Source organism: Apodemus sylvaticus, chromosome X, assembly GCF_947179515.1.
Source record: "Apodemus sylvaticus chromosome X, mApoSyl1.1, whole genome shotgun sequence".
Lineage (NCBI taxonomy): Eukaryota > Metazoa > Chordata > Mammalia > Rodentia > Muridae > Apodemus > Apodemus sylvaticus.
Window position 1 is genome coordinate 39,971,084 of NC_067495.1, and position 26,561 is coordinate 39,997,644.

The 26,561-nt window shown below is 36.8% G+C and overlaps 1 protein-coding gene and 1 pseudogene across 1 annotated transcript in view; one reads left to right on the forward strand and one right to left on the reverse strand.

Annotated features, from left to right (window-relative positions):
• The first annotated feature begins 18,200 nt into the window (after positions 1-18,200).
• On the forward strand, positions 18,201-18,579 carry LOC127674444 (protein kish-A-like; annotated as a pseudogene).
• Positions 18,580-21,904: 3,325 nt separating this feature from the next.
• Positions 21,905-26,561, reverse strand: part of Cfap47 (cilia and flagella associated protein 47) — a 220,589-nt gene continuing 215,932 nt past the window's right edge. Inside the window, exons 64-65 of the mRNA XM_052171493.1 lie at positions 26,148-26,316; positions 21,905-22,117 (exon numbers count right to left, since the gene is read on the reverse strand). Coding sequence (XP_052027453.1) covers positions 21,905-22,117; positions 26,148-26,316 — 382 coding nt within the window. The remainder of the gene's footprint in view (positions 22,118-26,147; positions 26,317-26,561) is intronic.

Genomic DNA, 26,561 nt, shown 5'->3' on the forward strand with positions numbered 1-26,561 from the left:
ATGTCCTCAGGTGCACAGCTGACCTCCTGCACTGCCTGGAGACAGGGTGCTGTGGCCCAGGCTGTTCAGATCTGAAGCAGAAGGCTCCTGCCTGGGGCCTGCTGGACTCACCAGAGCACACTGACTCCTCCCAGCCAGCCTCCTGGGTGCCCCTCTGGCCTCTTGCAGGGCCCGGAGATGTGGTGTTGTAGCCCAGGCTGTTCTGGATCCGAAGGGGAGATCTGAAGGCTCCTGCCAGAGGCCTCAGGACTGGAACCTAAGCTCTGTGGTGCCGACCCACCGGAGAAAGCTGTGTTCTTCCAGTCTACCTCCTGGTGCACACTTGGCCTCTTGCACTTCCTGGAGACCGAGTGCTGTGGCCCAGGCTGTTCAGATTCCGAAGCAGACACCTGAAGGCACCCGCCACCGCCACCGGGGCCTACTGGACTCACCAGAGCACACTGACTCCTCCCACCTGGCCTCCTGGGTGCCCCTCTGGCCTCTTGCAGGACCTGGATATGTGGTGTTGTAGCCCAGGCTGTTCTGGATCCCGAAGCAGAGGTCTGAAGGCTCCTGCCAGAGGCCTCAGGACTGGAACCTGTTCTTTCTTTCTTTCTTTCTTTCTTTCTTTCTTTCTTTCTTTCTTTCTTTCTTTCTTTCTTTCTTTCGTTCTTTCTTTCTTTCGTTCTTTCTTTGTTCTTTCTTTTGTTCTTTCTTTTGTTCTTTCTTTCTTTCATTCCTTCTTTCTTTAGATATGGTACAGTGAGTTTGGGTATTTACAGAGTGGTAAAGGTTGTGTTTGAAGAGTCTGCTTGCAGTGCACTCCTAGAGAGGAAGCTTCCACTCCAGGTGGTATGTTGATTCTCTGATCAAAAGGGTAGGGAACCTAACAGCCCACAGGTCTCCTCAGTTAAGTCAACTTTCTTGTCCAGAGCTTCTCAGCACACCTGAGGCTTTTAAGTCATTAACCCTTTAATGGGTGGTAGAGTGATCCAGTCATTAGCTCTCCTTCAGAAGCTCTGTTTGTCATGTTTTGCTGAAAGTCAGAATCTCTAAGACCAATTAGCTGCCTTCTGCATATGCTCATCACAGTTCAGCATGGGAAACAATAGAAGGCCCTGCCTCAGGCCTGTTTGTTTAGATGGCCTTGACATCTATCTCAGGCTAATTAGGAACCTCTTCCTTGCTCTCTTGCTCCCCTCTGCATTAGCACAGATGAAGCCTTACTATCTGGGTAAAAAAGTAGGAACTAGGTGAATGAAATTCTGTCAAATACTGATATGAGCTAGGCTGTGTGTTATACTCCTTTGTGCTTGAGAGGCAGACATGGGCAGATGTCTGTAACTTCAAGACAAGATTGGCCTATATTTTGAGTTTCAGTACTGCCAGAGTTGCACAGTGAAACCCTGTTTCCAAATGAACAACAATAACAACAAACTCCCCAAAAGTAAGTAAATAAAGAACAAAATAGTCACAGCCAACAGGATACTAGCAATAATTAAAGTATCTGAAGGATGAACACTGCTAATCATAGAACTAAGCATATTTGACGATGACATTATAAAGAATATCATTATTAGAAACAAAGTGTGGCTAACAAGTCAAAGAACAAAAATAGGTACTATGGCGGTCCACTAGGGTCAGGACTCCTAATGTTGGAATGTGAAAAGTTTAACTGTTAACTTATTTGATCTTGGTTGCCACTTTAAATTACATGATACCAGACATTTCTCTCTCTTCTCTCATTGCTCTCTTATTTGCTCATCTTTTCAGTTCATTAAGTCAGTCTAAATTTTTGCATCTTCTGTGGTTTGAATTTTGTTTTCTTCCTTATAAATATCAAAGTTATAAACACTAGTATCTGAGAATGTGACCTGAATTAGAAATAGGGTGTCTGTAGGTGAAGTAATGAGAAGAAAGTGGTCATTCTACATTAGGGAAGTATTTAAATTCTTAGCCATTAAATGGGCATCATATTAGAAGATAGTCATGAATCGAAGAAGGCCATATGATTCATGATGGAGGTGGAAGTTAGATTTCAAAAACAATTTTACTGAAAAAAAAACCTATACAAACAAACAGATGCACACACATACACACATATGTCAGTGAAATTTTATTTGGAAAGGGAAATAGGGCAAATGTTAGTGGATGAAATTTGGGAAGGCTGTACTGCATGGAATTTGAGTAACTTTTCTTCACTAACAATGAAAAATAAAAATTTAATTAGAGTACTAATTAAATTATATCTTAAAACTCCTTACACATTACCATAAAATAAATGCAAATATTGAATGCAAATAATGTTATTGTATTTTATTTTATGAAAAAATGTGGAGGAATAAATTCATGTCAATACTTAGAAAAGGAAAAAATTGAAAGAATGGAGAGGGATTCATTTGCTCAAGCTTCTATAAACTAGTAGATTAGAGTGGCTTAAATAGCAGCAAAGCATTATTATCTAATTTGGAGGGAAGAATCTGAATCAGGGTACCATAGAACATGGTTCTTCTAAAGGTGTTAGGAGACATTCTGTTCCAGGTGTTTGTCCTTGTTTCTATAAAACTCATTCAATGTGGCAACATATTCTCATGATGGTCTCATTATGTATGCACACCTATACCTCTCCATTCATCATTTTGAAACTAAGGATACCAGTCATTATTAACTCCCCTGGTACAAACATATGCTAACTAGCTATGTCTGCAAAGCCACACTTATAAATAATAATAAAATTCAAGATATAGCCTTCAGGCTTGATCCAGTGCCCTGAGTAGCCGATCTGACAACACCCAGAGGAAGTTTGAATCCTGGGTGCTCTAACATACCCAGGATCATAAGAGGCCATAACATCTGCCTCAACACACAGGGAGTAACTGGGACCAGCAGGATCCAGGGATGGAGGAACCCCTGCACAGCCACTGGCATGGGTTCCTTCGGGTCTGAGCCAGTGCCGTGAACAGACCTTGGGCGCTAGCCCACATCCAGTCCTGCAACACCCAGAGGATACTCGACTCTCAGGTGCTCTAACTTGCCCAGTTTTATAGGATCCCATGATTTCAGGAGCTTGGTCACACCAGGATTTCAGGATCCCAGAGGCAGCTTGACCCCCAGGAGCTCAGACACACCCAGGATCTCAGGACCCCAGGATCCTAAAATCACAGGATCGCAGAGAGAGCAGGACTCTGAGGATTTCTGACACAACCAGGATCACAGGAGGGACAGGCTCCAGTAAGAGACCAGTGAAGGCAGGCAGCACTAGAGATTAAAGATGGCAGGATGCAAGCACAAGAATATAAACAAAGAAACCAAGGCTACTTGGCATCATCAGAACCCAGTTCCCCTACCAGAGCAAGTCCTGGATACACCATCACACCCGAAAAGCAAGATTCAGATCTAAAATCACTTCTTATGATGATGAATTTAAGAAGGACACAAAGAACCCCCTTTAAAAGTACAGGAGAACACAGGAAAACAGGTAGAAGCCCTTAAAGAGGAAACACAAAAATCCCTTAAAGAATTATAGGAAGCCACAACCAAACAGGTAAAGGAAACCATCCAGGATCTAAAAATGGAAATAGAAACAATACATAAATCACAAAGGGAGACAACTCTAGGGATAGAAAATCTAGGAGTCATAAATTCAAGCATTGCCAACAGAATACAAGAGATAGAAGGGAGAATCTCAGACACAGAAGATACCATAGAAAACACTGACACAACAGTCAAAGAAAATACAAAAAGCCAAAATCTCCTCACACAAAACATCCAGGAAATCCTGGACACAATGAGAAGGCCAAACCTAAGAATAATAGGTATAGAATAAAGTGAAGAGTCCCACCTTAAAGGGGCAGTAAATATCTTCAACAAAATTATTGAAGAAAACTTCCCTAACCTAAAGAAAGAGATGCCCATGAACATACAAGAAGCCTACAGAACTCCAAATAGATTGGACCAGAAAAGAAATTCCTCCAATCACATAATAATCAAAACACCAAATGCACAAAACAAACAATATTAAAAGCAGTAACGAAAAAATGTCACGTAACTATAATGCCAGCTCTATCAGAATTATACCAGACTTCTGACCAGAGACTATAAAAGTCAGATCCTGAGAAGATGTTATACAGACCCTAAGAGAACACATTTGCCAGGCTAGTCTACTATACCCACAAAAACTCTCAATAACTGTAGATATAGAAACTAAGATATTCTATGACAAAAAGAAATTTACACAATATCTTTCTTTAAGTCCAACCCTATAAAGGAAAATAGATGGAAAGCTCCAACACAAGGAGGGAAACTATACCCTAGAAAAAGCAAGAAATTTATCTTCTTTCAATAATCCCAAAAGAAGATAGCCATATAAATATAATTCCACTTCTACCAAAAAATAATTATAGGAAGCAACAATCACTTTTTCTTAATATCTCTTAACATCAATGGAAGCAGTTCTCCGATAAAAAGAAGTAGACTAACAGACTGGATATTTAAACAGGACCCAGCATTTTACTGCATATAGGAAATGCACCTCAGTGACAAAGACAGATACTACCTCAGAGTAAAATGCTGGAAAAAATATTCTAAGCAAATCGTCCCAAGAAACAAGTTGGAGTAGTCATTCTAATATCAAATATGATCAATTTTCAAGCTAAAGTTATCAAAAAAGATAAGGAAGGATACTTCATTCTGGTCAAAGGAAAAATCTACCAAGATGAAGTCTCAATTCTGAAGATCTATGCTCCAAATGCAAGGGCACCCATATTCATAAAGGAAACTTTACTAAAACTCAAAGGACACATCACACAAAAATAGAGGGAGACTTCAACACCCCACTCTCAGCAATGGACAGATCATGGAAACAGAAACTAAACAGAGATACAGTGAAACTAACAGAAGTTATGAACAGATATTTATAGAACATTTCATCCTAAAATTAAAGAATATACCTTCTTCTCAGCACCTCATCGTACCTTCTCTAAAACTGACCACATAATCAGTCACAAAACAGGCCTCAACAGATAGAAGATTGAAACAATCCCATTCATCCTATCAGATCACCACAGACTAAGGCTGATCTTCAATAACAACAAAAATAATGGAAAGCTTACATACATATTTACAAACACATATGATATTTACATTTTAAAATCAGAATATATATATATATATATATATATATATATGTGTGTGTGTGTGTGTGTGTGTGTGTGTGTGTAGTTATATATGTCTTATTCTTATTTTTATAAAATTCTTCCAACAATAAACTGATGATACCTTAAGGATAAACTTACATTTCTGAGACTTATTTGTGCACCTTTACATGGAATAACAACAGCTCTAAATGATAGCTAAAAGACTTTCTTTTATGTGGAAATAATCTGTATCAATAGGAATATTGCCCCATTTCTTGAAAGAAAGCTCTTTGTCTGTAGATTTTAAATCATGTGCTTTTAGACATCACACATCAACCAAAGACAGTTTGTATGACTGTTTCACTAGTCTAGAGATTTAGATCTTATGAGTCATAAAATTACCTTAAAATAAATTTAGATGAGCTACGTCTTATTCATAACATTATTTCCACATACATCAAATATTACCGGAGTCTGACAAGAGCACAGCATGTGAGACAAAATCATTAAAATATAGAGTTTTCAAGGAATACCAAAATTAATTATTTGATCACGGATATATGTCAACCATTCTGTATTCACAGTTTGAGGTGTGATAAGAAAATGTAGGAAATAAAACTCTGGGATAAAAATAGATTCAATAAAATAAGAATCTCTTCCTTTAGAGTATAAAGATCTTTAAGTAGACTTTTTATAGAATATCAGCTAGTATGCTTTCTCAGTTACCTTAGCAAAATTAGGAAGATACAAAGTTAATAATTCCTGAGAAAAGGCAGAAAGAATTAACATTATTTTGCTACACAATGATGTCCAATCTCATTCTCTGTACTTGCATTTCTATTCGCCATAAATAATACTGATTTGATACCTTTATTGTTTTGTTTTATGTTATAACAAAACCATATGCACACTTTTCTCCTGCAAAAAATAAAAAGGTTTTTTTAAATATATATTACAAGTACATATGTGAGGAGAGGTATTTATGAGACAGTGAGAAGAGAGCAAGCCATCTTAAGTGTGGAGAAGGGTAATGGAATGTGTGTAAGATGTTAATATTGAGGAAAACTATTTAGTGGGGAAAAGGAGGTAAGTATGAGGTAGGAAAGGAGGGACAGAGAAGGACAGTGAGGAAGAATAAAGTAGAACAAAGCATATTGACATATCTACATGTAAACATAATGAAGCTGCTTATTTTGTATTAATAAAAACAAGCACAATCACTATTTTGCATAGACACATATGTTGTGTGTGTGTGTGTGTGTGTGTTTGTGTGTGTGTGTGCTTGCGCACGTGCATGTGTATGTGCTTATATCGCTCCAGATTTGAATTTGTTTGAACAGAGACCAAAGGAATATCAAGGGGCAGGGTTCGCCCAGAGAACAAGGGAATATCTGGGGAGGAGGGACCCCCATGAGTTAAAGAGAAATTTTCCTATAATCTGACTAATAAAGTACCAGACGAGTTATAAATAACAGATATTTATTCCTCATTTTTTATAAGGCGTATCTTAAGATAATTGTTCTTTTTTATTCAATCTTTTATTAATTTTTTATACTCCAGATTTTATTCACCTCCAGGTTTACCTTCTGACTGTTCCACATCCCACACCTCTTCCCCACCCCCTATCTCTATGAGGATGTCCCCACCTCCAGCTCCCACCCACCAGACTTCTAAAATCCCTGAGGCCTCCAGTCTTCTTTTTTTTTTTTTTTTTTTTTTTTTTTTTTTTTGAGGCCTTCAGTCTTGAGGGTTAGATGCAATTTCTTGGTCTGAACCCAGACCTGGAAGTCCTCTGCTGTATATGCATTGGGGACCTCCTATCAGTTGTTGTATGCTGCCTGGTTGATGGTACAGTATTTGAGAGATTTCTGGGGTCCAGGTCAATTGAGACTGCTGGTCTTCCTACAGGGTTGCACTCCTCCTCAGCTTCTTCCAGCTTTTCCCTAAATCAACCATAGGGGTTTTTGCACTTCTGTCTATTGGTTTGGTGTAAGTATCTGCATCTGACTCTTTCAGCTGCTTTTTGGGCCTCTCAGAGGGCAGCCATGCCATGCTCCTATGGGTAAGCACACCATAGCATCAGTTAGAGTCAGACCTTGGGAGCTCCCCTTGAGCTGGATCCCACTTTGGGCCTGTCACTAGACTTTCTTTTCTTCAGGCTCCTTTCCATTTCCCTCCCTGCAGTTTTTCCAGACAGGAACAATTATAGGTCAGAGTTGTGACTGTGGGATGGCAACAACCCCCCCCCCCCACACACACACACTTGATGCTCTGTCTTCCTGCTAGAGGTGAGCTCTATAAGGTCCTTCTCTCTACTGTCAGGAATTTCATCTAAGGTCCCTCCCTTTGAATCCTGAGAGTTTCTCACCTCCCAGGTTTCTGGTACATCCTGGAGGGTTCCCCCAACCTCCTACCTCCCGAGATTGCCTGTTTTCATTCTTTCTGCTGGCCCTCAATGCTTTAGTCTTTTTGCACACCCAATACCAGATCAGGTTCCCTTCTCTCCCACCAAGCCACTTTCCCTCCCACGTCCCTTCCCCCTTGTAATTGCTTTCTTCTGTGACCCCACTTTCTGATCCTCATGTTAAAATCTCTGTGTCTATGATAAAAGAGGCAAGAGCCCTCTTTTATAAGGGCCCTTTTTATGATCCTAAAATTATAAGCTTGGAGAATAATATTTCACCACAGGAATTTTGTGAAGAAGATAATTTTTAAAAAGTAAAACATAAAGATTTTTAATAACCCATGAGGTAATACGTTTATATTCTATTTCAGCTAAGAGTTAGTATTCAAGACACATGCCTATAAGCACAGAACTCAGAAGACTGGGGCAGAAAAATCACGTTTGAGAACAGCATGGGACACATTGAGAGGTTATGTTAGTCATGGTTATTGCTATTAAGATATATCATTGTAGGAAAGAATTCAGAGAAGTCAGTGAACTGACTGATCAATGGGTAGGAAGACGATTTTTTTACTTTTAATTTGAAAGAGAATATCTGGAGGCCTTTGGTGAACTTCAAAGCAGCTATGGCTACTTCTCTGGGACAGAGAGAAGGGCAGATAGCCAAGAGCCAATGCTATCTCTCTCAGTAGCAGAAAGAAGAGAGGAATGAGGAAAAATTCTCCTTTATTATTATTATTTTTTTTTTAAAAAAAAAAGGTAGCTGTGGGATGCGGGAAGGGAGTTCTGTTAACTGGATTAGCTTGGAACTTTGAGGGAGGGGTGTACTCTTTCAGGCCAGTGGCTTTGGTATGTACCATAGGTGCCTGTTAACAGAGAAGTGGCTCTCCCTGGCAGACAGAATTCCATTTCACAGGTTCCCAAGGAATGATGAGAGTAAGCTTTTATCCATCAGCCAGTAATCCTATAATCCAGCTTTGGATTTTGGAATGACTATAATTTTGAACTGAATCAGTGTCCTTGCACTTTTCTAGGGTGCTTGCCCTGCCTCCCACCTTGGAACACAGAACTTTTATAAATGAAATCATTTAATTAGGGGCTTGCTTACAAAGGGTTAGTTATCATTACGATGGAGGGAATGTCAGCAGGCAGGCAGGAATATTGCTGGAGAAGGAGCTGGAATTTTGAACTGATTTCAAGCTAAATCCTGATTTTCAGACAAACCCATCTCAGCTGCACAAATTCTCCTAATCCATTCCAAACAGTTTATGAACTGGGGACTTAGCATGCAAATATGTGAACCTAGAGAGGCCATTTTCATTCAAATCACCCCCGAGGCCTAACTTCAAAATAAGAAAAGTAGACTTGCATGGTCCTTCAAATCCTGGGTCTATAATGTACTGCAATTTCCTGAATGTGAAAGATTTATCTATTAAGCTTTTAATTTTAATGTTCACCCTCTCCCATGTTTGTTCTCTGTTTCTTCTATGTGGAGTCTGATTCTCTAATTCATTTGAATATTCTCTTACATCTGTGGAACCTTATTAAAATTATTAGTATATATTTATGCTTTTCTGTGAACGTGTGTGTGTGTGTGTGTGTGTGTGTGTGTGTTTAATTATGAGCTGAATTCTGGGTACAAAGAATTTGAGATTTTATTGCAGACATTTAGATGAAAGTAAAAACCAAGTAAGTAAATATGAAAATTACTTGGGAGAGTTTGCCAGTCATGTCTAGAGGCATTATATTGCAAGGGAGTTATACAAACCCAATGGAACAATGAATGGCATTGCACTGATATCCTGATCTTAATATTTTGAATTTGATTTCCTATAAATAGGATTGCTTCCTCTAAAACCTTAAGCCTTTCCTGAAGTCTTCTGTCAATATTTTCCTTGATCATGAGTACTATTGACACATTTTTGGAAAACTGATCTATGTGATGTGCTGTAGGCTTTCTGTTACTGCTGTTGTTGTTATCTAACGTCAATTTTCTTGTATCTGTTGCTTTGTGATTAAGTCTAGCTTCAGGTTTAATAATAAAGACACAGGGACATCTGTATGGTATAATGTTGGGGATTGGTTCTAAGGGTTTGAATTAATGCAGCCCCCCAAATCTGGAATCTGTGTCAAAACACTGAAGGTCCTTGCATAAAGAGCTAATGGACACCTGGATTGTTTTCCAGCTTCTGGCTATCCCAAATAAGGCTTCTATGAACACAGTGAAACATGTGCCCTTGTGGGCCATCTTTTGGGTATGTGCCCAAGAGTGGTATAGCTGGGTCTTCAGATCTGTTTCCAATTTCCTGATTGTAAACAGGAACCTCCAGATTGATTTCCAGAGTGTACCAGTTTGCAATCCCACCAGCAATGGAGGAATGTTCCTCTTTCTCCACATCCTCACCAACATGTGCTGTTTGATCTTATCCAATTTGAGTGCTGTAAGGTAGACTCTCAGGGTCATTTTGATTTGCATTTCCCTGATCACTAAAAATTTTGAACATTCCTTTTCTTTCTTTCTTACTTTCTTTTCTTCTTTCTTTCTTTCTTTCTTTCTTTCTTTCTTTCTTTCTTTCTTTCTTTCTTCTCTTTTCTTTTCTTTTCTTTTCTTTTTTAAACTTCATTAGTATTAAGGCAGAGATCTAAATAGTGTTTCAGTACTTATTCCAGACATTTTATCTTAACTAGGAGACAATCCCTTCTATAGAGAAACATCATTTTCTTGATTCTGTATCTCTAAATTGAGATGTTCCATCTCGGAGCTTGGCATAGTTTTGTAGAAGGAAGCTAACTCCCTAGTAATACCACTGGTAAACTGGCTTGTTGACATCTCCAGTTCAGTGGCATTTCATTGTGGGCTGGCACTCTTCGATACCCATTAACCACCATTGCTCTTGCTGGTAGTCCAGCATGACCCATGTCAGGGCGGAGCTGGGTACTGGAATAGCCTCTTCTGGTTCAAGCACCTGGCTACAGAGCATTGCTTGGTAGTAGAGTTAAGTAGCTGCACACGGTTTTCTCTTGGAAAGTGAGTTCACTGTGATTTTTGTACTTCACTCCCCTGTAGCAGCTGGACGCCTGGAAGCTCAAGGGAGCACTCAGCCACCCAGCCTCTCCATCTGTCTGCCTTTCCATGACAAACTGTGGGACTTGACAGGCCTCCTGGCCAAGCTGTAGGGTGAAGAAAGTTAGAATGTGATGCTACTTTAGACTTTGAACATTTCTTTAAGTGCTTTTCAGCCATTTAAGAATCCTCTTTTGTGAAATCTCTGTTTAGTTTTATACCCCATTTTTTGATTGGGTTGTTTAGGTTTTTGGTAGCTTCTTGAGTTCTTTATATATTGTGTATATTAGCTCTCTATTGGAATCAGATGTGGGGTTAGTGAAGGTTTTGTTGTTGTTGTTGTTGTCTTCCCAATTGGTCCTATTGACTCTATTGACTCTGTCTTTTGTCTTACAGAAGCTGTTCAGTTTCATGAGGTCCCATTTATCAATTCTTGATCTTAGAGCCTGAGGCATGGGAGGTCTGCTCAGGAAATTTAACCCTGTGCAAATAAAAATGGATACAGAGAATCTGTAAAATCATTTCCACAATGGAATACTACTCAGCTATTAAGAACGAGGACATCATGACATTAGCACACAAATGGATGGAACTAGAAAATATCATCCTGTGTAAGGTAACACAGACCCAAAAGGACATACATAGTATGTACTCACTAATAAGTGGATATCGCCAAAAAGTAGAGTACCCAGGATACAATCAACAGAACTAAAGAAGGTTAATAAGCTGAAGGACCCAAGTAAATTAAGTATGCCTCAATCCTAATTGTGAGAGAGGAGAAAGTAATCACAAGAAGCAGAGGAAATGAGGGACCTGTGTGGGAGAGGGGATCGGGAGGTATAAAGGAGAGCATAATCAGGTATTGGGGGAGGGCAGGACTGAAGCCCTGAAGGCCAGCAGAAACAATGGAAACAGATAACCACAGAAGTAGGTGAGAAACCCTCTAGAACATACCAGAGACCTGGGAAGTGAAAGACTCTCAGGAGTCAAAGGGAGGGACCTTAGATGAAATTACCTACAGTGGGGAGAAGGAACTCGTAGAATCTAACACCTGTAGAAAGACGGGACATCAAGTGGAGGGATGAGGTGGCCATCCTATAGTGGAAAACTCTGACCCAGAATTGTTCCTGTCTAAAAGAACTACAAGGGCAAAAATGGAGAAGTGTCTGAGGGAAAGGAAGTCCAGTGAAAGGCCCAAATTGGGATTCAGCTCAAGGAGAAGGTTCAAGGCTTGGCAATATTACTGATGCTATGGTGTGCTTACAGAGAGGAGCCTGGCATGACTGCCCTCCGAGAGGCCCAGCAAGCAACTGACTGAGACAGATGCAGATACTTATGCCCAACCAATGGACAGAAGCTGGGAACCCCTATGGTTGAATTAGGGAAAAGTTAGAAGAAGCTGAGGAGCAGGGTGACCCCATAAGAAGACCAGCAGTCTCAACTAACCTGGATCCCCAAGATCTCTTAGACACTGAGTCACCAACCAGGCAGCATATACTATCTAAGTCCCCTGACACATATACAACAGAGCACTGCCTGATCTGGCCTCAGTGAGAAAAGATGCACAAACACACAGACACACACACACACATACACACACACAAATGCAATGCCTACACTTACACACACACAGAGACACATACATACATACATACATATATGTATATATATATGTATATATATATGTGTATATATATATATATATATATATATACAATTGTACAGTGAAAAGAAGAGAACAAGAAAGGATGAGTGAATATACACAACAAGAAAGGGCTGAATTCAGGAAATAAAGACAGGTTATGAAAGAGGAAATAAGACTAGATGATTTTCTATCATGTAAGAGATTTTACTTAGTTTTGGTGGTGGATAGTGTATAACATATATTTGTTGCTGACTACACACAATTTAATGTGAAGTTTCATGTCTTCAGTTCTGAATGCTTCTATGTGTATAGAAGTTTATTGTGTTGTATGGACTTTTGGTCTAGTTAAATTTGCTGTGTGATATGTGGACTTATTTCAATATTAAAGTACTTTAGTCCCATTTAAATACGTAAACAAATAAAATGATTAATAATGATAATAATAATAATATTAGATTACAATTATCAAATGTCAAAAAATAGTGGGAGACTTCAACACTCTACTCTCAACAATAGATACGTCTTCAAAACAGAAAGTAAACAGAGATTCAAATGGGACGAACAGATATCCATAGTACATGTCACCCAAACCCACAATAAAATATCTTCTCAGCATCTCATGGAACTTTCTCCAAAACTGACCATATAATAAGTCACAAAACAAGTCTCAATAGATACAAAAAGACAGACATAATCCCATGCATCCTATCAGATGGTTATGGAGTAAGGCTAGACTTCAATAACAACAAAAACAACAGAAAACTCACATATCCACAGAAACTGAACAACTCTCAATGGTAACTTGGTCAGGGAAGAAATAAAGAAATTAAAGACTTTTTAAGATTCAATGAAAATTAAGACACAACATATGCAAACTTATGGGACACAATGAAAGCAGTGCTAAAAGAACAGTTCATGGTGCCTTCATAAAGAAATTAGAAAGTTGTTATGCTAACAAATTCAAATTATACCCGAGACTTTTAACTTGATGGGGAGTTGGATTTAGTCAAAGGCCTTTTCAGCATCTAATGAGATAACCTGTTTTTTAAAGAGATATTTATTGTGTGCATTTGAGTACATTGTATCTGTCTTCAGACACACTAGATGAGGGCATAGGATCCCATTGTAGATGGTTGTGTGCTACCATGTGGCTGCTGGGAATAGAAATCCAGAAGAGTAGTTAATGCTCTTAACTGCTGAGTGGTTTCTGCATTCTGATCATGTGTTTGTTTGTTTTTCCTGTTGGTTTAAATGGTTTACATGATGGATTTTTATATATTAATCCACCTCTGCATCCCTGGGATGAAGCCTCTACTTGATCATGGTGGATGTTGGTTTTGATGTGTTCTTGGATTTGGTTTGCAAGTATTTTATTGAATATTTTTGCATCAATGATCATAAAGGTACTTGGTCTGAATTTATCTTTCTTTGTTGAATCTGTGTAGTTTAGGTGACAGGATGATTGTGGTCTCATAGATTAAGTTTGTTAGTATTCTTTCTATTTCAATTTTGTGGAATAGATTGAAGAGTATTGGTATGCATTAGGGATTTACAAGAAGCATACATAAACACAATAAAGGCAATCTACAGCAAGCTAACAGCCAACATCAAATTAAATGGAGAGAAACTTAAAGCAGTACCACCAAAATCAAGGCTGTTCACTTTCCCCATATCTCTTCAGTATGGTGCTTGAATTTCTAGCTAGAGCAAAAAGACGACTAAAGGAGATATACCAATGGAACACAAATTGGAATAAGTCAAAGTATTTCTATTTGCAGACGACATGATAGTATATATAAGTGATGCCAAAAAATTTTGCCAGAGAATTTCTCCAGCTGACTATCCCTTCAGCAAAGTGGCTGGATACAAAATTAACTCAAAGAAATCAGTAGTCCTCCTTTGTATAAATGATAAACAGTTTGAGAAATAAGTTAGGGAAACAGCACCCTTCTCAATAGCCACAAATTATAATATATTTTGGTGTAACTCTAAGCAAGCAAATGAAATACCTATATGACAAGAATTTCAAATCTCTTAAGAAAGAAATTGAAGAAAATATTGGAGGGTGGAAAGATCTCCCTTGCTCAAGGCTTTTTCAAAATTTGAATAAATGAAACATCTATGATCAAAACAAATAAAAGTATGCCTAAAAGGTCTAAAACAAAAAAATAACAAATATACACAAGAGAAAATAATCAAACTCAAGACTATAATCAATCAATTAGAAACAATGAAAACAATACAAAGAATCAATAAAACCAAGAGCTGGTTCTTTGAGAAAATTTAGAAGAAAGATAAATCTTTAGCCAAACTAACTAAAAGGCAGAGAGACAGTATCCAAATTAACAAAATCAGAAATGAAAAGGGTCAAATGAATACGGACAAATACTGAGGAAAATGAAAGAATCATTAGTTCTTATTTCTTTTTGTGTTTGTTTGTTTTTTGTTTTTGTTTTTGTTTTTTCAAGACAGGGTTTCTCTGTATAGCCCTGGCTGTCCTGGAACTCACTCTGTAAACCAGGTTGGCCTCGAACTCAGAAATCTGCCTGCCTCTGCCTCCCAAGTGCTGGGATTAAAGGCATGCGCCACCACCTCCCAGCAGGTCTTATTTCTTTTAATTAATTAATTAACTTTATGTCCTGATTGGTACTTCCTTTTGGTACCCTCCCCCCAGTCCCTTCTCACATGCTCTTCTTCTCTGTGCAGGTGGAAGCTGCCCCATAGTTATCTACCCCCCATGGCAGCACTAGGCACATCCTCTCCCACTGAGGCCAGACAAGGCAGTCCACTTTGGGGACCATATTCCACAGACAGGTAACAACAGCTTTAGAGACAGCCTCTGTTCCAGTTGTTGATGAATCCACATGAAGACCATGCTGCATATCTGCTACATATGTTCAGGGGGAGTAGGTCTAGCTCTTGTATGCTCTTGGTTGATGGTTAAGTCTTTGAGAGCCCCTAAGGGTCCAGGTTAGTTGACTCTGTTGGTCTTCCTGTGGAGTTCCTTTTCCCTTCCTCCATTCTGGACCCTCAATTCTTCCCCCAACTCTTGCATAAGAGTGTCCAAGCTCCATCCAAAGTTTGGCATTGGTTCTTTACATATGTTTCAGTTAACTTCTGGATGAAGCTTCTCAGAAGACAGCCATGATAGTCTCCTGTCTGTACGTATAACTTAGAATCAATAATAGTGTCAGGGACTGGTTCATACCCATGGGGTGGGTACCAATTTGGGCCAGTCATTGGTTAATCATTCCTCCAGTCTCTGCTCCATCCTCTGTCCCTGTATTTCTTGTAGACAGGATACATTTTGGGTCAAAAATTTTGTAGGTGGGTTGGTGTTTCTATTGCTCCACTGGAGTTTCTGCCTGGCTACAGGAGGTGTCCTCTTCAGGTCCCATATTCCCAAAACTGTGAGTCATAGTTAAGTTCGCCTGCATTGATTCCTGGGGAGTTTCCTCCCTCCCAGGTATCTGGCATGTGGAGATGCCTCCCATCCTAAACTCCAGCCAGCAAGCCACAGATATCCATTCATTCTACTGGCCCTTTCTCCTGATTTTCTCCACACCTAATCCTCAATCCTCTCTTCCTGTCCCAGGGCCCTCTCCTATCCAGTTCTTTCTCTTCATATATGTCCTATGATCATTTCATTTCCACTTCTAAGTGAGATTCAAGCATCCTCTCTTGGGCTTTTCCTCTTGTTTATCCTCTCTGAGTCTGTGGAGTATAGACTGTATATTCTGTTCTTTATGGCTAATACCCACTTATAAGTGAGACCATTCCATGCATGTCTTTTTGATTCGGGGTTATCTCACTCAGGATGACATTCCCAAGGTGTATCCATTTGCCTGTAAAATTCATGATGTCTTTGTTTCTAATATCGGAATGCTATTCTATTGCATGGATGTGCCACATTTTCTTTATTAATTCTTCAGTTGAGGGACATCTAGGTTGCTTCCAGTTTCTGGCTAAGAACATAGGTGGAAAAGATTCCCATAAGTGGAGCATGCTCTTGAATCTGTAGGATTAATATAGTGAAACTGTCTTTCTTACCAAAAGCAATCTACAGGGCCAATGCCATTTGCAACAAAATTCCACAATTCTTTCCAGATCTTTAAAGAACAACTTACAACTTCATATGGAAAACCAAAAATCCCAGGACAGATAAAACATTCTTGAACAATAAAAGAACTTTTGGACAAATCACTGTCCCTGATCTCAAACTGTACTTCAGAATAATAGTAATAAATATTCCATGGTATTGGTATAGAAACAGACAAGTTGATCAATGGAATTGGATCAAAGACCCAGAAATAAACCCACACAACTATAGTCACTTGGTTAGCCAAAACCATAAAACAGAAAAGAAAATTATCTTAAGCAAATGGTGCTGGATGCACTGGTTGTCTATGCATAGAAGAATACAAACCAATAGTCAGAGGTATAGAGTGAGACATCCTGCTCTCTCTCCACCTCCCTCTCTTTATATATACATATACATACATACATACATATATATATATATATATATATATATATATATATATATATATATATATATGTGTGTGTGTGTGTGTATGTATCTGTATTTCAGTAAAAGTTTTTCATAGTGAATAAATGTGTATTCTGTATTCTCTATAATTTCTGTTAACCATATAATCTTTTATTGTTTCTTCCCATTGATCTTAAAAATTTAATCTTAATTAGTGGCTTCTTATTTTAAAGGTATGAAATTTGTTTAATGAAAAGATAACTGCACACCATTACTCACAAAATCTTGGGTATGGTTTGGCACAAAGGTATTCATTTGTGTCAAAATATTTTCAAGATTCTCTAAGACTGTTAATCTTATATTTTTCCTAGTGACTGTTTTCAATATATTGTTTTGCTTTGGCAAATGTTTCTTTCCCAGAAACCCATCTAAGAAGTTTTTTTTGAGGCTGGAAAGATATCTCAGAAATGATTGAGTACTTGCTACTTTTGCAGAAGATCCAGAGGATTTAGTCTCCATCACCCATATAGTGGCTAAAAAAACATCTGTAACTCCAGTTCCAGGGTAATCTGATGCCCTCTTTTGGCTTCCACAGGCTCCTGTACACACAGTGCAAACTGATTCATGCATATACTCACAGAGTCACATAAGTAAAAATGTAATTTTTTAAAAGATGTTTCTTTTACATGTTGAGATGCACGTACATTTTTCAATAATGCAATACAGAATTATAAAAACTATAAGGAATATATATATGTATGTATTTTAAAGTATGTCCACCAACTCAAAAATCACTTCCTGTAGTCAGGGGAGGGATGTGGATATCAATCCATTCACAAAACCTTCAACCCAAAATTTGTCCTGCCTACAATATGTGCAAAGATAAAGATGGAGTAGAGACTGAGGAAACAGCTAATCAGGGACTGCCCCAATTTGAGACCCATCCTATCTGAGAGAGCCTACCCCTGACACTATTAATGATGATTATGCTTGCAGACAGGAACCCAGAATAATTATCTCCTGAGAGGCTTCATTCAGTAGCAGTTGGTGGCAGAAACAGAGATCCACAACCAAGTATCTGTTGGAGCTTGGAGAGTCTTTTTGATCAGTGGGGGATAGAATTGAGCAAGCTACAGGGGTCAAGGACATCACAAGAAGACCTACAGAGTCAACTAATCTGGGGCTATGAGGGCTCCAAAGCCTGGGTCATCAACCACAGAGCATAGAGGGTCTGGACCTAGGTCCCCTCCATATTTCTAGAAAATGTGGAGCTTAATGTTCATGTGAGTCACCTTCCAAGGGGAGTAGGGGCAAACTCAGTCTCTCTTCCCCGCCACTGGATCCACTTCTCCCTACTTGGACTGCCTGGTTGGGCCTCTGTGGAAGATGTGCTTCATCCTGTTTGGACTAGATGTCTTATGGTAGGGTTGTTCAGAAGCGGGGGTGGGGGGGCTCCCATTTCTCTGAGAAGAAAGGAGAGGGCAATGGGGGAAGGATTTGTAAGGTGAGACTGTGAGCAGAGGAGGGAGGGCCTCATGATCAAGATGTAAAGCGAATAAAAATAAATTATTAGAAAAAAATCATGATCCTCTTCTGCCCTGGCCCTGAAGGGTGATGATGTAGCTGGACCAGCGTTGGCCTCACTGTGTCTGCCGTTTTCAATTTTCAGAGTCTAGTGACTGTAATCTTGCTGCTTATATGTACGTGTGCTTATATCCAATCCCTGGCAATCAGCATTCTGGACAGAAATAAATCTGGACTATAGGGAATATTTTGGAAGTGTGCCTGAATTGGTGAATGCAAGAGTCCTTATGTCACCCTAAGCTGTATAGTATGGCCTTCAGCATTCTCTTCATACAGTAGCTTTGGGAACTATGAGCATGTGATTGCCATCAGACTATAAACAAGGACTTGCCTCCAGTAAACAATGGGAAGAATGGCTAACCCATTAGTCACTGAACATGGAATGAGATAAATTTCGAGATGCTCCTCTCTATTTTTATGCTCTTAGACCAATGAGCTGTATGAATAATTAAGTTGCAACAGTTTAATACACAGGAATGTGATTGTAGTCCTCAACTTCGGTTCTCTCACTCCAGTATTACACTCTGCAAATGTCATTCTGTTGTGCAAGGACTGCTTTTTGTAAGGTTCTCCAGGCACGAACTAGAAATCCAGTGACAAATTCCACAGGCTCCTTTGACTAGTGCTTCAAAATAATGTCTTCACAGAATGATACTTTCTAGCCACTGGCCTATTTTTTATTGAGAAAAAAATGTTCTATTTTTTTTGTTACTGTTCTTATGGATTGCATTAATATTTAAACCCGTTTGATTGGTAACCAGATTATCTTTATTCTTGGCAAATTCTGTAGTTTAATATAGGCATTTAAAGCATTTTAAACAAAACTCTGATTTTTCTTTACTTAGCATAAGAGTTGGACTTCTAGTCATAAAGATACCCTATGCCAGAGAATATCTTAGAACGAAAAGCAACAAGTAGAGCAGTGAATGAGTAAGCACCATGCATTCTTCACTCTCTGTAGTGTCGTCTTCCAAATAGAATGCCCACTGCAGTTACCCAAATGTGGTATTTGTGGTATTTTTAATGCAGTACTTTAAATCTAGTTTATGTTCTGTCAGCTTCAACCGGAATCTCTTCTGTAACTTTGTAGGTGATAAACATATCTCATACCTGCTTAGTCTGAGTACTGTGCTCAATGTATATTTCAGCTTTGATACAGAATGTGAATAGACTTAAATGAAGCATACATATCTAAGAATACTTTGTGACCAACATTTCTTCAGGATAAGCTGAAAATCAGTTACTGTTTCAAAGCAAACAGGAATTAAATCCTAGCTAAAAACACTTCTATACATAGCATTTATTAATTACTGGATTTGATTGCTCCTTATAAAGTTTAAAAATACCTTTTTCTTAGAAGTCAAGTTTCTATAAAAACAAAGCATTGAACTTGGAGCCTTTACTGTGTAGCCCAAAGGGCCACTAGAGCTAGCTAGATCACTAGCTTCGAAATAGTGCTCTAAGCTGTATGGATTAGTTTAGTCTAACATCTAGGAAAGCTTTCTTGGTGGTTTTTAGGGTTTGTTTGTTTTCAAAAAGATCTCTGGAATGTCTACAGCTAGCTAAACTAGTCTGTTTTACTATGAATATGAAATCACATTATGATAATTATTCTACTCTGAACTTCACCTTGGGCTTTGTATTAGATCATGGATTTTCACTGTGTCCCAAAAGCAGGACTCCCTCATCAGCATATTTGTGCACAGTAAGTAATCACCGTTCACTGTGTGATTTCTGGGTAGCCATCTGTTCATCTCCACTACCAACTGAATTTTCCAGAAATGTCAACTTTTTTCCTAAGTTAACATACATCTTATATGGAAATGGAGAGAATAAAGAATCATCTAATATGTTCTCTTTAGTTTGACACTTTAGATAATGTAGGTGGAAATTAGAGGAAGATATAGTTAACTTTAAACACAATACTTTTAACAGTATGTAGATGTTGAGCAGTCTGGACAGGTATGTCTAGCCCTGACATCCTGTTCTTTTAAAGTACAGGCTCTTTCAGAGTGTTGGAAAGCTGCAAAGATAAAGGACCTTATAAAGAAAGGCAATTAGCATTTTTTTGCTGTGCAAACACTGACTCCTGTTTTCTAAGCCACAGGGTCAGGTCCTGTGGGAGGTGTGAAGCCCACAGAATATTTAGCTGTCTTTGTTGGTGGGGTGTGGGGGAGTAGTAAAGCACTCCAGGCAGCTAGCATCTGCACAGACTGTAAACACACAGCTTAGGGGGCAAGGAGCACAAAAGCCCAGGTCTGGCAATGTCCAGATTTTCTCCCTACCTACCTTTTTGGCCCTAGAATCTTGAGTCCATCTCCCCAGATTTGTTTTATGTTGGTGTTTGGTTCCTGATTAGATTCATCTATGTCAATGACAGGGCAGGGAGGCATGTCTTCCTTCCAGGTAGTCTTGCAAGATGGTCAAAAGGCCACGTGTTAAATTGATCTTAATAGTTTTACAAAGTTAATATTCCAATATGATGTCTTGCTGATACGTTTTATACCTATGCTAGAAGCTACCATATATGTTTCATTTCAAGTTGTTTCCTGTTGGGGTTAGTAAGAATATTTATAAATTTATAATAAATTTGTTCATCTTCTTAATAAAATTAGTCTTGTAAGATAGAGTGACACAGAGTTCCATAAATTAACTTTTCCAAGTTTACAAAGTCAAACAAATCTTTGCCTCCATTTGTGAAAATTATTTAACCCTTGAAAATAACATTTTTTTAGGAAAGATTTACACAGTTGGTATGGCATGTGACCATTGAAAATAGATGATTAGTTTCTCTGTATTCATAATGTATATGAAAATGAAATTAATGTCTAGGAAGTATAATGTGCCATCACTTGTTATTGAGATAATCCCAGGACTCTAGAAAAAATGAAGAATGATGATTCATTGAGGGTAGAACTTCTCAGAAAGCATGAATTAAACTTAACTTGACAGTGTTCTTTTAAAAAACACAATTCTATGCTAGGGATTGTATTTCCCTTAGTTTGTTGTGGCACTTGTGAAGTATGGTGTGGCCATACTTATGCCTGCTATGTAATAAAATGAACTATCAAAAAATCATTAGATAACATGATTTTATAAATATCAATCATTAAAAATATCAGCCGTTGATGGTGGTGTACGCCTTTAATCCCAGCACTTGGGAGGCAGAGACAGGCTGATTTCTGAGTTCAAGGCCAGCCTGGTCTACAGAGTAAGTTCTAGGACAGCCAGGGCTACAGAGAAACCCCATCTCAATGCCCCCCCCCAAAGATAAAATAGTGAATCCTTCATGTTACATGCAAAACCTATCACTGATTTTTTTTTTAGTGTAAGAAATTGATATCAATATCAACACTGTTTTTTAAAATATTATCATTTAAATCATGTTTCAGTCTTGTATTTTAAAAGTAATGAAATTGCAACATTTGTATTTGGTCTATTTAAAACAAAATACAAGCCAGAAACTACCTATATCCTATTAAAAGTATGTAAAAAGCTAGCTTTAAGAACCCCAAACAAAATACTGTATTATGATCATCCTCCAAAACAGAGATAATAATAAAAATATTGAACACAACTTAAGACCAAGAGATGTTTAAAAAATTTATTTATGCTTTTTGAATAAAGGGGCACCTTTAACAGTAGAAGATACTCCCGTACTTCGAAGTTTAGTATTTTCACGAATAAAATTACGTCGAATTGGTGGCATGCAGTCACAAAACTTGTTAGTAGCATCAATTTTGGCTGTTACATGTTCCAGTGATTTTGGCAATGGAGGTAACCCATTTATTTCATACAACCAATATATTTCTTCTGTCTGAAAATTAAGAGAGGGAAAAGATATTATAAGAAATATCCAGAGACTTAGAAAAATTAGGGAAATATTTATCATTATTAATAGTTTGTATTTCTTGTATGTGCTATTACCAACATTCTATGTTTAAGACTTGAAATGATAAGTTAAAAATATATTAAAGTCACAATTAGATTTCATATATTTCAATGAGGATTGCAATAATTTTATAATGATTCAGTCAGTATATTTGCATATGATTTAAGTATGGTGTTCGGGACATTTCTCCAAATAAAGCTAATAACAAAGATAGTTGTTTTACAAACTAAAGAGTAAGCTTTGAAGTTTTACCTATGATTAAATATCCCCAAACCAAATATAAATATTAATAATTAGATGTTTTCAAAACTATTTTGCCAATATAATCTGATCTACATCTTCTACCAATCTTTCTTTTAAAATATTCAAACCCTCATAGAGGTAAGGGTGGGGGAGAAGAAAGGAGGTTTGTGGAGAGGAAACTGGGAAGGGGGATAACATTTGAAATGTAAATAAATAAAATAACCAATGAAAATAAATAAGAGGACAACTATTGGCCAACATTAAAAAATATAATCAAAACAGGATTCAACATAGAATAAATTATTACATTTATTCTTGATTTGTTTAGTATGTCTGTGTATATGCACAGACTACATACATGCCTGTTCATTTGTGCTCATGTACAATTGTGTGCATGTGGAATTGTGAATACAACATATGAGAATCAGCTTTCTCCTATTACCATGAGGGTTCCAGGAAGGGACTGAATGAAGGTCTCCTTCAGTCTTAGTAATAAGCACACTTACTCATTACATCACCTCAATGGACAAGAATAAATTAATAGGCTCATATTATTAATATCTTATGGAATTAGTATTGATATTTAACAATCCAATTAACTGTAATACTCTATTATTTATTTAAAAAGATATTTGAACAGATGGTATACTCATATTTTAATGGCGTCACTATTTTGTAGTGAAATCAACCAAAACTAATGACTTTCTGGGTGAATGACAAATACTATTAAGGGCAACCAATAAGATAATAAACAACTGATAATTATCCATTAACACATATGCTCTATGGTTGCCTCATCTCCCTGGTGTTTTTATTTGAGTGAATGATGCAATTTCCAATACACAGTGTTTGCAACTCTTTGAGATTTCCTCTCTAGAAATGCCAGTATGTGTTTCAATTGCAGTTGGATATTTAAGTGTGTCTGAGTCCATTCATAACTCAATATCTGGAATAATGTCAAGTGGTATATAAAATCCTTACATTCCTGCCCACCTTGAATATGAAAATGTCAAGGTATAAATTGTACTGTATTTTCAGGGAATTTCTTATGTGATTAATTTTCAGTTTCTCACTGTGGTAGATGATTTTATTGATTTCTTTTCCTTCTGTATTTCACATACTGCCTGAATTCCCTGTACTTATTATGTGTGTGTGTGTGTGTGTATGTGTGTATTTAAATTTTTATTTAAGGATCTGCCTTCAATGAAATAAATACCAAAGGGGATTTACAATGTCCTTTTTATTGTTTCATGCTAATGAGATTTCTTTAGAAGTAATATAAAAATATTCTATATTTGTATATACATATAAAATACATACTTATATTCAATTGTGTCTACAGTTATAAAAGGAACCTATAGCTATAATGACATGTTTTATTTCGTAAGATATATAAATATATATTATTTTTATCTAAATATGACAATAGAGTATCATATTACCATGTTCCATAATTCTGATAGTTATCAAGGCATTTTAAGTGTGTGTAGTATGTGCTTGTATATATATATATGTGTGTGTGTGTGTGTGCAGTACCTATGCATGTATATATATATATATATATGTGTATATATATATATATGTGTATATATATATATATATATATATATATATATATATATATATATATATATTGAAGCCAGAGGTTGGCATCAGGTGTCATCTTTGATTGTTCCTTTGTTCCTGCTCCACTTTACTTTTTGAGACAGAGCTGGTCACTGAATCTGGAGTTTATTTATTAACCTAGGTGGGATGGCCAAAAAACTCCAGTAATCTTTTGCCTTTCACAATGGGGCTGCAAGTATGTGCTACTATGCCTAAATTTTGAGCAAACTGGAAATTGGAACTCAGGTCCTTAGGCTTGGACAACATGTCCTTTACTGAGTTATCTTCCAGTTCCAGTACTCACTGCTTTATAAACCAAATCTTTTTTCATCGTTACTCTGGAAAATTGTTCAGATTTTCTACTCTTCTGGAAGAGCATTATTATTTTATAAAATAAATGGAACAAGTAAACCTCCTTCTATTAAAGCTAATGCTTATTGCCTTGTTTCCTAATTGGAAAATAACACGTTTTGATCATTCTAAAGAGGAGTTAGTTGAACTAAATTACAATGCACATAAGAATATAAGTTTTCATGTATGTTTAGGCAAGATTTATTAAAACTATTCTAAGTCATTTACTTTTCTGAGTGAAGTAGAATGAAGATCACATTGTTGTTAGTTATTTACTGCTTAACCTAAATACTTTAAAATTATAATAGTATATATGATAATGTTGATTTAGATTATGAGTTGTATTTTTAAACTGTCTTAACCTGTAATGTAAGTGTACATATAGAAGCTATTGAGATTAATTGGGATTTGGAGTCAGAGTATATGAATTGTAATCTTTTCTAATATCAGTAATTTGTAGAGTACATTATTCTATGTATATAGATAGGTCTATTTATAGGACCCTCTCAATGGTAGAAAAGTACTGACTTTAGTATGGTGTCTTCTAAACTCAACACACACACACACACACACACACACACACACACACCATCACATACACATGTCTCCTCCCACAAATAAATAAATGTAAGAATACATTAGAAATACTAAATGCAGTATAAGGACTCTAATATGAATTTTCATGTTTAGATATTTTGCTATACATTTTTAGGAGGTTATCATTGGAGGAAAATAAAGTCTTCACAGGACTGTATATACTATATTTATATTTTTTGTTAATACTACAAATATTTCTCAAAATTGAAAATAGAGATTTACTAAAGGAATGTTTGAAGATGGGTTTCCCAGGTATTTATATATCTATAAACAGGATAACAAATAACATGAAATCACATATTCAATGTCTGCTTCACATATTTGGAATTATACATAGTAAAAATTAAATCAACAAAATAATAAATACTTTTTTTTTCCTGTAAATTTAGTCTCCCACTGTTGTACAGGCTAACTTCTAAATTAGACTCCTCCAGCCTTTGTTTCCTAAATGTTGAGATTACAGATACATCACAGAACTTCTGGCAAAATCAAAAATTTTAAAACATGTTTCAATGTCAACTTGTCTCCCATATAAGCTTTTATTAATATATTGATAAGGAATATATAACAAGGGAAAATAGGCTTCATTTCTGATGTCCTCAGCTCTGTAAAATCTTCAAACAATGAAAAATAACAATAACTAAATTTTCATTTTCAATATTCATTATTATAATGACAATTTTTCTTCTAGTGGCAGTTGCTAATTTTTGTTTGGTTTAAAAGTCTAGGGATTTCTTTGGCAGCAGGAGCTATATGGCTGTAGTATGACAACATGAATTTTGTGTTTATACTACTACTGAATGTAAACTGTGGTAATAGTATCATTTCAAATAATTTAGAAGTCGTATTTAGCCCAAAATATCTCATTTTACAGTATGGACAGAAATCTAGTAAGATAAAGATACTTACTAGATAAAACGGTATATTCAAAACTGTATTTAACTTAACTATTAACAAAATAATAACTTTAATGGTATTTTTTTAAAAAAGAAAGTGTTGTGATTATACAACTCATTTATATATTTATACTCTTCCATATTTTTTAAACATAGAATATAAGTAATTATTTAATTTCTCTTAGTTTTACAAAGTATTTTGTTATACTCCATACTTGAGTTACTGGCTTTGAAAATGAAAAGGTGTGTGTTCTAAAACTTACCTGTATTACAAGAGTAGCTTGATATTTCTTACTGTACATTCTGGGTTTAAATCCTACACTGAAGATAATTCCTTTTGTGTAAAATGGAGGAAGTTCTCCACAATGAGGTTTTACAAAAAACTCTCGATCACTTCCTGGCAGAAAATGGGCCACAAATGGCTCATAATACCTAGAAAAAAATCATGAAAGCAATCTATCAAATTGGTCATTATGTCATTGAATTTCTGAGAAAAACGATGACTATAACATAAATTCTGCTTCCATAGACCTATATTTCAAAAGTAATACTGAATGTTTACAAAAATATGTGAGGTAGCACTTTGAATATTATCAAATAGTATATGTCCTATTTTTTCATGTTGCTTTGATGAAACACCATCAAAATAACTTAGGAAGTAAAAGTTTATTTGGCAT